Source organism: Erpetoichthys calabaricus, chromosome 10, assembly GCF_900747795.2.
Source record: "Erpetoichthys calabaricus chromosome 10, fErpCal1.3, whole genome shotgun sequence".
Lineage (NCBI taxonomy): Eukaryota > Metazoa > Chordata > Cladistia > Polypteriformes > Polypteridae > Erpetoichthys > Erpetoichthys calabaricus.
This window is the reverse complement of record NC_041403.2, coordinates 35,721,542-35,734,762: the sequence shown is the minus strand read 5'-3', so window position 1 is coordinate 35,734,762 and position 13,221 is coordinate 35,721,542. Positions and strand designations below refer to the sequence as shown.

The window sequence follows — 13,221 nt, the reverse complement described above, 5'->3', positions numbered from 1 at the left end:
CGCTGCAACTCAAATGCCGGCTCGTCACCGCACCAGGAGAAGAAGAGCCAAAATGGCCGTGGGCTGGAAGTTCCTCCCCGTGACAGACACGGGATTGGGTGGTGTGTCTTGCGTACCTGCCGATGATTAGATGGAGCCGGGACCAAGGAATGCCCACTTCGTGCCGGGGGGAGACCCGATTGGGCCGGAGGAAGAGGCCCACAGGAAGCAGTCGAAGCAAGGGACTGACAGACAGGTAGGCTCTGTGCCGGCTGACTTCCTGTCCTTGCCTGTAGTGCTGCGTGCGCTGGAGGAGTCCCTTCAGGCCGTAGCGCCGCTGTTGCAGGTGCTCAGTATGCTCCGTGTGGAGCTGCAGGAGCTGGAGGTGAAGGCGGGCGTGTCATTACAGACTCTGCATGCTGCTGTGGAAGGGTGTGTCGCTGGATCCTTTGACCAGAGCTGTACGGCGTGGAAGGTAGGTAAAGCCGACCCCGTAAAGCATAAGGGAGATCCAACCGAAGGGGCCCGTGACATTCATGATCGGAACCGAGTAGGTGGGTCTCCAACAGTGGATGCGGCGGTGCAGGCTGTTCACGAGGTGAGGGGAGCAACATCGAGAGGGCAGGCAGGACAGGGACTGATGAGTGCCCTGGGTCCTAGCGCCCGACGCCCCGAGTCTGCGACAGTCTCCCGTCGATCTCAATGGACGCAGACGGGAATGGGTCTGTGCGTTTCTCATGCACAGACCCAAACCGTCGTGGTTTTCAAGAGTGATAGGAGGAATCGAGGGGTGAATGCCAGTTCCTCCGATAGGAAGGGACGTGCTGCTGAGTGCGCACGTCCGGAGAAGGGCCGTCCTCTGAGGAAGCAGAGGGAAGCTCCAGTGCCGGTGGAGGAGACGACAGTGCGAGCGGTCCCGTCAGATACAATCAGATGGGCAGGGAACCTGCAGAGGAGGTGCAGAACAGGCAAGTCGCGGGGTGCCGCTGGGGGGAAGAGCGCTGCCAGTGCGCGGCACAGGGGGACATCAGATGGTGGCGTCCAGGCAGCACTTCTGCCCCTCTTTCTATTTTGGTTGCAGCAATGGACCCCAGATGCGCAGTAGGGCCTTCTTCGTTGGGGACCTGCCCTCCCGGGTTGAACCGTTGCACTGGAGGACTCTTCACTGGCGATGGGTCAGTCCCATGACCAGCGGAGGCTACGAAGGCGCGAGTGGCACAGCTCAAAGGGGCGCGAAGGCCTCAGAGGGGGTGCCAAAAAACGAGTTCCAGGGTGCCGGATTGGACCCGGGACAAATAGTAGGACCCACTTCAGGGTTGAGCCGCCCTCACGGGTTGTGTCGCTCAGACCGATGTGTCTTCGCTGGCGATGGGGCACTGTGGCGCCCGGCTGGGGTTCATGCCCGGCCGGGATGCCCATGAAGACAGGAGGAGGGTTCATATCTCCTCCAGAACATGAGGGGGCGTCCGCCCTGGTTGTATTGGGGGCCACGGGTACAGGGCTTGGAAGCACAACCCCCTGCCTGAAGGACCCTGGACCCCAGTACTTCCGCCACACCAGGAAGTGCTGGGGGTAAGAAGAGAGGGAACACCCGGAGTGCTTCCGGGAGGACAGCAGGCACTTCCGCTACACTGAGGCGTGTCCGCGGGATTGCCGGTGCACACCTGGAACACATCCAGGTATGGATAAAAGGGGCCGCCTCCCTTCATTCAAGGCTGGAGTCGGGTGAAAGCAGGCCAAGGTTGGAGAAAGAGAGAAGGAGGCGGTCCGAAGGGGCAGAGTGGTTGGCCTGGACTTTGGGGAAGATTGGGGTTTGCGGTGCACTTAAGGACTGTGTAAATAATAGTTAGTGTAAATAAACTTGTGGTGGTGCAAAAATAACATGTCTGCCTGTCTGTGTTCAGGGCTCCTTCCACAGGAGATGCGGAGGGATCAGCTGCTGGCTTTGTGCTTCCTGTACAGCAGCTGTCCTTCTGTCTCACTGCCTTGTCTCATGGGACGTTAAAGTGTCTCTCGCGGGACGTCAAATTACCTTCCGAGAAGATCACATCTCGTCTCCCTGCCAGGATTTTTTTTTATAATAGACAGATATAAAGAGAGAGAGAGAGAGATTATCATAGTATTAATGATAACAATCCAAGTTAATGTGGTATACCTTTGCTTTTGTTGGTTAATCTGTGGAAAGCACCTTCAGTTGCATGCAAATGAATGATAAGGTGCTACATAAATAAAGTTATTAATATTATTATGTGCAATATACTGTGTCAATAACATGCCATACTCTGAAAGTGTAACAACAACAATTTCTTTTATAGTCTAAAATCACATAAGGAATGCTGCAATGGGCTTTAACATGCCCCATTTTTTTGACAGTCCCCCAGCCCTGACTCCCTAAGAAGACATGAAAAAAATCCCAAACAAAAGACCCTTGTAGGGGGGAAAAAAAAGGAAGAAATCTTGGTAAAGGCAATATAGAGAGAGACCCGATTCTAGGTGGGTTTGGTGTGCAGTAGGTGTCAAAAAAATGGGATAAACAGAACACAAGTAATCTTCTTTACAGAACTAGATTGCCAATCTATCATTCCCATCTCAGAAATACAATACAATCGTACAAACTGCAATGCAAGAACAGATAATATCACTAACTAAATACAGAACTAACACAAATGAAAAACTATTATCTGTCCATCAGCTAATTGTAGAACCACAGCCAGTTTGTAGAAAAGGAGTCAGACAAGCCAGACACAGTCAGAGTCCTGAAGACCTCAGCCAACTAGCCATCCTACCTACTACTGGCCATTTAACAGCCAGTGCTTGGCCAGCCAATCTGATGAAAGGACCCTTCTATCCAAAGATTCAAGTACTCCTATATCTGAGATGACTTTTCCATGAACAGGCAAATAACTTGGCAGTAGACCAGTGACACCTAGTGCCACAGGATGATACAAACTTGAAGACAAACGGAATAGGTTAGTAAAGTTAGTAACAGTTTACAAATTTTATAACTTATATTTTAGTACTAAAGACTAACCACAGAGATGCAGTATGCACAGCTAATCAGCAGCTCTAGTCAGGATATGCTAAACTGAAGTAGTGAGTGCTCAGCAGGGATTTAAAAGCCGAGACTGAAGGGGCATCTCTTATAGTAAAAGGCAGAAAACTCCACTGCTTTGGGGCCCTTTAACTAAAAGCATGATCTCCCACGGTTATTTTATTAATCCTTGGAGTCATAAGCAGGCCAGCATCTTGAGATTTTAACATGAACTCTTCTTTGTACATAATGATAAGTTCAGGTAAGTAAGCAGTATGGCAGTTTTGCTGCCATATTTTGGGATAAAATAAAAAGATCTCCTCCAGGATGAAGACCATCTTTCTTGAAAAATCCAGACCTTTCCCAAAAATCATCCCAATTGTTCACAAAGGCTATGCCATTATTTTCTCACCTAGTTTCTATCCAGCAGTGAAGGGAACATAATCTGCTATAAATCATATCCCCCCTATATAATGTTGGTAAGGGGCACACAAATTCAATTCCAACATTTTCTTTTTGCTTGGGTGCATAGAGAAATGAAGTTTTCAAAATCTGTATGTACAAATGCTTCAAAAATTTAAATGAAATAACCCCATTTGCAATTTCATTTTCAGCCTGAACCACAATGAAGCTGCAAAAATATAAAGTAAAATGAAAATAAACACTGGCGCCACCTGCTTCTCATTGAATTTTCATTTTCCACTTTGTATTTTCATTTTCATGTACTCAACATGCAACCTGCAAGGTCAATTAACAGGGATTAACGATTTTCCACACTGTCTCATTACATCTCCCTCCTCTTACCTGTAAACAACAAATTTCTTACAGAAACCTTAAAAATATCTGTCCCTCTGTTCTTTCTGAATCCATTTCTGATCTTTTACTGTCTTCACCTATTCCATCAACACTAGATAGTCTTGTTGACCACTATAACATAGCCCTACATTCAGCATTAGATAAAACAGCTCCTTTAAAACATAAGGAGGTTTCCTTTAAGCGTTCAGCTCCATGGTATATTTCAGAGCTACGATCTATGAAAGCAGCCGGCCAACACCCTATGAGAGAATGTCATGCAAGTCTGGCCTCACCGTGCACATCCAGGCTTTCTCTGACCACCAAAGAGCTTACAGAGAAGCACCAACTGCTGCCAAGAACACCCATTATGGCAGAATAATAGAAAGTGGCCATGACAACCCAAGGGTTTTGTTCTCTGTAGTTAATAAACTACTGTGTAGTTTATTGTACTGTGTACTGGACCCCATCCCCACCACACTACTTAAATCCTGTCTTCATACCATAATCCCAACTATTACTACAATAATAAACTCATCCCTTGACACTGGCTTTGTGCCACTCACTTTTAATAACGGATGCAGACCGCCTCTCACCTGTGCACTTAGGTGAGAAACGGCCACATCACAAATTCCCCAGGACCTGCTTCAGCCACACAACCACGTCCCCTCACTAAGCCGCGAGTGCTGCGATTATTTATTTAAAACTGGCCTTTTTGACGGGAGCTGTGGACCCGCTATACCACAAAGTAGTGTTCTGTGCAGGCTCTCTCCCCCCATAATGGTGTCCTGGCCGGGTAAAGGCCATGGGCGTCCACATTTTCTATATCTAAAACTGAGCCCAAAATTAAGAAATTGCTATAGATACGTTATGAAATAATAGCACAATTCAAACAAATTGCCAAATTAATTGTAAATAGTTACTTAGCAATTAATCTTGAGTAGTTCAGGACTACAACCATTACCTAACTACAATCAATTAAAAAAGAAAAAAAAATCTGAAATCTATTTAAGAACTTACCAAGCCAATCTTCTGAATATCCCTTAATAGCTTATTCAGGTACCTTTTGAAAACAGGATTGCAGTCTTTTTCACTTTTTGAATTGGACCCCTTAAGATGGAGAATCTTAAAAACAGAAACATACGAACATTATGAAAGGAAGTGCAAAGCAACAAACCATCTCTATATTAAAATGTTTTAAATTATGAAAAACAGCTAAATTGGCAGCACTTGCATATTGCCAATTCTACAATAATTACATTTTTCAGCCTCAGTACATCTATCACTGAAAATTACATGTCGCCAAAATTGTTTTCCTCAACTATTTGGGCACAAATCTTACTGTCCCACCAGTGGTCCAATACCAAGAAAATGCAACAGACAATTTCATTAAAAGTAATGAAGAAAGTTGTTATCTTCTTCAGTTTAAAATCATCTCCTTTGCCACTGCACCACACTGCCCACTAGCTATCTCTCAATGAGACTGTTGCATGTAAGAGACCCAGGCCACACCTGGATAGTGTAGTAAAAGTCAGAAATGTTTCATGGAAAACAAAATTTAGAATTTTTCTCTCGGCCGCAACCTAGGCTGCAGTTGTATTACCAAACTACAAATTTAGTTGTTGCATTTTAACTGTATGTATTGAAAAAGCAAAATGTTCATAGTCATTGCCCTCTACCGGCACTTTAAAGTTTAAGAATGTTTAGAAAAAAAAAGTTAATCTTTCAAGTTTGTAGAGGCCCTCTTCACTTACAGTTACCTCTGAGACAGATGACTAATGTTAAAAAAATAAACAAATTTGTCACTTTCTTTACCTTTTTCAAAGGTCCTCCAGTTCTTGGTGTTATATTTCAGCACCATTCAGGCCAGTATCCATCAATTTCATGGTATATTTTATTTCCCCATTTATTTATATTTTTAAGCATGAATTTCACATCATCTATTACCATGACCAAAAAATATACACATTAGTGTCACTTCATTACAGAAGGCGTAAAATGTGCAATTAGGTTAGATAGTGTCCAAAACAGATATGTTTACATCTTGAAATCTTTAACATGTGCAGTAACTCACAGCATTACAGTATACAAAAATTACTCTCTCCCTCTCCTTCTCTACTTTTCTAATGGTCCATCTTTCTCAACGATACATTGTGGCTGAGAAAATAATTCTCCAATTTTTTTTTGTCTGTGTCTTCTCTGACCTTTACTGTGCTATTCAGGAGTGGCTTTGTTTTCTTAACCACAAGAGTTTTAATAAGAGACAGAGTCATAGAGAAGTATATGGATTTTTATCCAATGTTACAAGTTCAGTTTAAGCTTCCCATTTACTGTGCACGATTAAATGCAAGTCACTTAACTTGCCTAAAATTAAAATATATATATATATATATATATATATATATATATATATATATATATATATATATATATATATATATATATATTTATATAGGGCGGCACGGTGGCGCAGTGGGTAGCGCTGCTGCCTCGCAGTTGGGAGACGTGGGGACCCGGGTTCACTTCCCGGGTCCTCCCTGCGTGGAGTTTGCATGTTCTTCCCGTGTCTGCGTGGGTTTCCTCCGGGCGCTCCGGTTTCCTCCCACAGTCCAAAGACATGCAGGTTAGGTGGATTGGTGATTCTAAATTGGCCCTAGTGTGTGCTTGGTGTGTGGATGTGTTTGTGTGTGTCCTGCGGTGGGTTGGCACCCTGCCCAGGATTGTTTCCTGCCTTGTGCCCTGTGTTGGCTGGGATTGGCTCCAGCAGACCCCCGTGACCCTGTGTTCGGATTCAGCGGGTTGGAAAATGGATGGATGGATGGATATATTTATATATAAATGTGTAAATAGCTGCCCTCTATCTGCTCTTGAAGTGTATTGGGATGCTGTTAGAAAAACACATTGTAAAAAAAGATGGTTTATTAAACTATGTAAATCTAAGAGCTTAAGTTTTATTACATTAGTTTTTTACTCATATTTAAGACAAGCCAGATCTCCCCCCCCCCACCCCATGTTTGTGTTAACTGAACCTCAGTATTTTTACTTAAGTACTACCAAGTACATGGAATGGCAGAGTGGTATTTTTAAATCAAACTAATGTACATTAAATTAAAATGACAAATTTTGGCCAAGTTATATAAATATTTAATGGAATGAAGATTGAAGATAGAGTCAAACTTGAGAACAGGAGTTGGACATCCTAATTTGATCTTTTACATGTACATAAAAGGCAGTAAACAGCTATACCCACTGACTTAAAAGAGGAGAGTTAGGATTCTTCCAGTTTAGCAAAATAAGTCTGCGTGCCAACAGCGTAGTGAAGGCAATCACAGTTTGTTTCTCCTCCTCCACTTTAAGCCCATCTGGAAGAACACCAAATACGGCTGTTAGTGGATTAGGAGGGATTGTGACACTATGGCTGTCTGAAAGGCACTTAAAAATTTTTGTTCAGAATGATGTTAATTTGGTGTAGGCCCAAAACATGTGACCAGGTGAGGCTGGAGCTTGATTGCAGCATTCACAGGTAGGATCTTGCCCTGGAAACATTTTGGATAATTTCAAGTGAGACAGATGTGCTTGATATATAATTTTGAGTTGAATAATTGTATGCTTTGCATATATGGAGCTCGAATGCATTCTCTGCATTGCTACCTTCCACTCCTTCTCTGATATGTTGAGTGAGAGATCCTTTTCCCATTGTCCTCTTGGATCTTTGAAAGGGAGGGACTGTAAAATAATTTTATATATTGCAGAAATGCTGTCCGAGTCTTCAAAACTGACCAATATTTTTTCCAGCATATAGGAAGGTGGGAGATGGGGTAAATCAGGCAGATTCTGTTTAACAAAGTTTCTAATTTGAAGGTAGTGAAAGAAATGTGTTGAAGGAAAATTACATTTGGAATGTAATTGTTCATAGGATGCAAAAATGTTGTCTATGTACAGATCTCTAAGTGATTAATCTCAAATGTTTTCCAGACATTAAAAACTGCATATGTTTGATAGGGTGGAAAAAGGTGGTTCTCGTGAAGAGGTGCCACAGATAAAAGCTTCTTTATCTTAAAATGCTTCCTACATTGGTTCCATATTCTGATTGAGTGAAGCACAATTGGGTTGTTAGTATATTGGCAATAACTTGCATTTATTTGGGTGCAAAGCAAGGAATGTAAAGAAGTACTGCAGGATTTTACTTTTATTGTAGACCAAGCCTGTGTATGTTCATCTACTTGTGTCCATGTCCAGGTTTTAATAGCTTTTATATTTGCTGTGCAGTAATAAAATTGAAAGTTAGGTAGAGCCATGCCACCTTCTGCCTTAGGTCTTTGTAGGGTCACTCTTTGGATATGCAGATGTTTTGAATTCCAAATAAATGAGGTTATGGTTGAATCTAATTTCTTAAGAAATTATTTATTGATATATATTGGAATGTTTTGAAAAAAAAAAAGAGAAGCTTAGTAAGGATATTCATCTTAACAATATTAATTTTTCCAGCTAAAGTGAGATGAAGGGTTGACCATCTATGCAGGTCTTGCTTAATTTATTTCCATACAGATGGCAAACTTTTATTGATAAAGAGCTTTATGTTTACTTGTGATGTTTACTCCTAGGTATTTAAACTGATCTGCAATGATATGAGGGAAGGTGTCCAATCTAATATTGCTAGCTTGAGAATTGAATGGAAAGAGCACACTTTTAGTCAAATTAATTCTGAGACCAGAGATCTTTTGAAATTCTGTAAGTGCTGTTAAGACTGCAGACAGTGTATTTTGTGGATCTGATATATACAAAACCATATAATCTGCATATAGGCCTAGAGAATTTTTTTTTCCAACTCTGATAATCCCCTTTATCTCATAAGCATTTCAACAGTGAACTGCCAGTGGCTCAATGGCAATTGCAAAAAGCAGTAGTGACAAGGGGCATCCTTGTCTGGTACCACGTTCTAGTTTAAAGTAGTCTGAACTAATACAAATTGAAGCTTCTGGATTGGTGTACAGTAGTTTGACCCATGCACAAATGTTTGGGCCAAACCTAAATTTCTCCAATGTAGTGAAAAGGTAGTTCCATTCAATCATATCAAATGCTTTTTCTGGATCTAACGATAATATCACATCCGGAGTGTTTGACTTTGAGGATGAAAATATTATATTAAACAGGTGTCGAAGATTGGAAGCTAAGAGTCTGCATTTAACACTAGAATTACCACAGCCTACGAAAAAACTTACATCCCATTGCACCTCTCCATCAGTGTCTTTTGTCCTGTAAATGTGCCGCTAAAGACAAGCAGCCTGCTATTCCATCCCTCCACTGCCGCAGAACGTGCAAAGTTCTCCCTCATGCCTTGATTATCTGGGAGTGAAGTGAGAGTTTTAGAGTTGTAACAGGTAGAGGGTGCTATTGCTCCCTTGAACCCTTTATCCAGACACCAGATAAAAGTCCAATATGACTTTATTTTACAATAATAATGTGCACAAAGCACCCTCCACTCCACAATACTCATAAACTCCACAACAACTAATCAATAATCAATCCTCCACTCCCAGACGCGTTGCCACCCTTCCACCCAGCTCAGCTCGACGTCTAGGATTTCCCATAGTCCTTTAATAGTCCCTGACCCGGAAGTGTTTCCAACCCCTGTCCATGTGACTTCTTAGCACTTCCGGGTCAGATCCAAAAGTCTTCTTTTCATCCCGGAAGTACGTCATTTCCCTTGTCCATGTGACTTGGACGTACTTCCGGGGCGTAGGGCAGATAGTCAGTGCTCCTCCCTGCAGCGCCTTCAAGCGGCCCCCGTGGTATCCAGTAGGGCTGTAAAGGAAAACTCCATCGTCCATAATTCCCTGCTAGTATTCGGGGCACCTCCATGCTGCAGGGAGAGCTCCATCTGGCGGCCTGGGGGTATTGGCCGGGGTAAAAGGCCGGCCATGTCCCACAGAGTGGAATTAATAGATCATTATTTGGAACACATGTGTGTTCCGTTTCTACAATAATCTGTGTAAACACATTGTTAAAACAGAAACGTTTTTCATATTTTAGTCGTAAATGACGAAATGTTTGCATCTTATATATAATTTGCCAGTCTCCTCACTCACTCACGTCTGTCCGAAGCCGAATGCGCAATCGCCTTCTGTGCAGCTGCCCAAAAAACCTTACGAGACCGACATCACGGCAGGAAGCGGATTTACGGCCGCGAAAATTCAAAGAGAAAGGCGACTTCGACCAACATCGCGGCAGGTGGCGGATTTACGGCCGCGAAAATTCAAAGAAAAAGGCGACTTCGACCAACATCGTGGCAGGGTCCGTCCAAAGCCGAATGCGCAGTCGCCTTCTGTGCATGTCCGAAGCCGAATGCGTAGTCGCCTTCTGCGCAGCTGCCCGAAAAACCTTACGAGACCGACATCGCGGCAGGCAGCGATTATACGGCCGCGAAAATTCAAAAAGAAAGGCGACTTTGACCAACATTGCAGCAGGCGGCGGATTTACGGCCGCAAAAATTCAAATAGAAAGGCGACTTCGATTAAAGCTCTAGAGGCCTGAAAGGCAATTTCAACTACAGCTGCAGGCCTAATTACGCATTCATTCAATACGCCTATATCAGGTTTGTGGTGCTTATACTTATTACTATTCCACTCGTGCCCGTTTCATCTTACCTTGTCGAAATGGGCTCTTTGTCTAGTAAACTATATAATGTGTGAAGCCTGAAGTCGAAAGATCAAATAAACACTTTCACAATAGGTTCAAGGATAAGACAACAGCTTCCGTGGCATAGTGTGTACATTGCAACAGGTACACATGTCGTAAATATAAGAAGGACAGTCTTTGCGTGTGTGTGAACTGTTAACATATGAATTTGATGATTGCATATAGCACTGAACTGACCTCTCTGTGCTATTATTTCCTCTGCATGTCCTGGAATACAAAAGAAACAACACTAAACAGCAACGTGGAGACTGGCAAGATCGGAAAAAAAAAAAAACACGCGGTCACTGATTACAACCGCAAGATGTTATGCGAATGAATATGAAGAATATGAATAATGTTGCCTCCGTGCCACAATGTTTTCCAAAATATACTATACAGGTTATAAAATGAATAATTCCAAACATCATATACACCTATGTCTCCGTTTTTTTTTTGACATCATAGACATAAAGTGCACACGAATTCAGCATGAGCAGGAACACTTAATAAAATTGAATTAAAAAAAATTCAAGTGACGGTGAGATATAAAGCAGGCAGATTCACCAGTGTTTGTGTGTCAGCTTTTATCCCTCCACATCAGAGAATGTCCAGTTCCATTGCCTCAAAAGACAACTCACATCTACGGTTATTCCCAGTTTCAAATAAAAACTAACAGCGTCAGACAAAAGATGCTGATGGAGAGGTGCAATGGTATTTAAGGTGGGCCGGATCTACAAGTTTTTTCGTAGGCTCTGGTAATTCTAGTGTTAATAAGTCCAGTTTGATCTTGAGATATTACTGAAGGCAGCACTTTCTCCATCCTTCTAGCTAGGAATTTGGAGAGTATCTTAACATTATTATTCAAAAGTGAAATTGGTCTGTATGATGCACATTGTAATAAATCCTTATTTTGTTTAGGAAAGACAGTGATTAATGCTTGGCGAAAACTTTGAGGTAGAATTTTATTGTCTCTAACTTCTTAAATGTTGCTAATAAGAAGGGAGCCAGCCGAGCAGAGAATTTCTTATAAAATTCGGCAGGGTAGCCACCAGGGCCTGCTGCTTTCCCACTCTGAAGTGACTTTATAGCATCTAGTAATTCTGACAGCACCAGAGGTTTATCCAATTACTCTGCACTGAGAGTATATAGTTGTGGTATCTGTAATGCATCCAGAAATGTATTAGATTGTGTCTTGTCTTCCTTAATCTCATTAGAATATAAGGATTGTAGTAGTCATTATATTTTTATGGTCAATGATTTGTCTCCGTTTGCGTTGGTAATTGCATTGCGAACTTCTTGCTTGTGGATTTGTTGAGCTAAGATATTATTAGCTTTCTCTCCATGCTCATAGTAATGATGTCTTGATTTAAAAATGAGTTGTTCTGTTTCTTTTGTTGTCAAGTGGTTGAGTTCTGAATGCACAGCCTGCCTTTTCCTATGAAGAGCCTTACTTGAACACCTGACATGTTCTTCTTCTGTTCTAGTAATTTTGCTGGTTAGCTCGGATACCTTCTTGGTTTCTAATTTATTTCTGTAGGAAAGATATGAGATAATCTGTCTTCTTAAGAAGGCCTTCAGGGTTTCCCAGAGTATTCCTGCAGAGACCTCTGAGGATCTATTTGTCTCGAGAAAAAAACGGATTTGTTTTGATATAAATTCTGTACAGTTTTAGTCTGCTAATAAAAGTGTGTTAATACGCAGTCTGCGAGAGGAGTATGTGGGGCATAATGATTTTAGCTCCAAGACCAAAGGGGCATGGTCTGAAATAACAATAGTGTCATACTTGCAAGACTTAATAGTAGGCAAGAAATTGTTATCTACAAAGAAATAAACAATTTTTGAGTAGCAATGATGCATTGGTGAGTAGAAGGAATATGCTCTTGAGTTTGGGTTTAGAAATCTCCAGCGGTCTGATAAGTTGTGATCAGTTACAAACTGTGTAATTGTCTTTGCAATGTTATATGTCATCACCCCTGTGACAGGGGACCTATCTAGGTCTGGATTTAAAAACACAATTAAAGTCCCCAGCCATTATATAATTCCACATTAGGTGCATAAACATTTATAAGAATCACTTTACATTTAAATAAATTACCCATGACAATCACATATCTCCCTTCAGGATCAGATATTGCATCCGATACTGCAAATGAGACTGTTCTATGTATAAGAATTCCTACACCTCTAGTTTTCTTTGTAAAGCTGGAATGGAACATTTGGCCAGTCCAGTCTTTTTGCAGCCGGAACTGATCCTTTCTTAAGAAATAGATCTCCTGTAAAAATACTACTTTAGCATTCAGACCTGTTAGGTGAGAGAATACTTTCTTTCTCTTTAATTCGTGATTCAGGCCTTTAACATTCCATCTCACATAGTTAACTGTCCAGTCATGGAAACATTGATTCTGAATTTTTGATGTCATTTTGTAGTCTTAACTGAAAGTGAGACAGCTTTGACCTTAATTTTCAATTTTCCCAGGAGATATTGCCATGAAGCCTATTGTTACGTTGGTACTTATAATTATATGGATTAAAGGGATAGATTAGAGATAGCTTGCTCTCTTTCTCTCCCCTCCCCTAGTCCCCCGTTCCCCCCCCCCCCATTTTGCCTCCCCACGTGAGGCTGGACCACACTTCAAAGTCCCAGTCCTCTGACATACCTAGAGGCAGAGCACATCCAAAACAAAACAAGGCCCCCCAGCAAATGAGGATTGAAATTGAGATACAGTATTTGTACTGTATCA

The 13,221-nt window shown here is 42.1% G+C and overlaps 1 protein-coding gene across 4 annotated transcripts in view; it reads right to left on the bottom strand.

Moving 5' to 3' along the window:
* clcc1 (chloride channel CLIC-like 1) overlaps positions 1-13,221 on the bottom strand; it is a 123,022-nt gene that overhangs the window by 37,491 nt on the left and 72,310 nt on the right. Inside the window, exon 3 of one of the 4 annotated variants that reach the window (XM_028811075.2) lies at positions 4,823-4,927. The exons of the other annotated variants lie outside the window; for them this stretch is intronic. Within the exon in view, the coding sequence (XP_028666908.2) occupies positions 4,823-4,927 (105 nt within the window). The remainder of the gene's footprint in view (positions 1-4,822; positions 4,928-13,221) is intronic. 4 annotated transcript variants of the gene reach the window in all.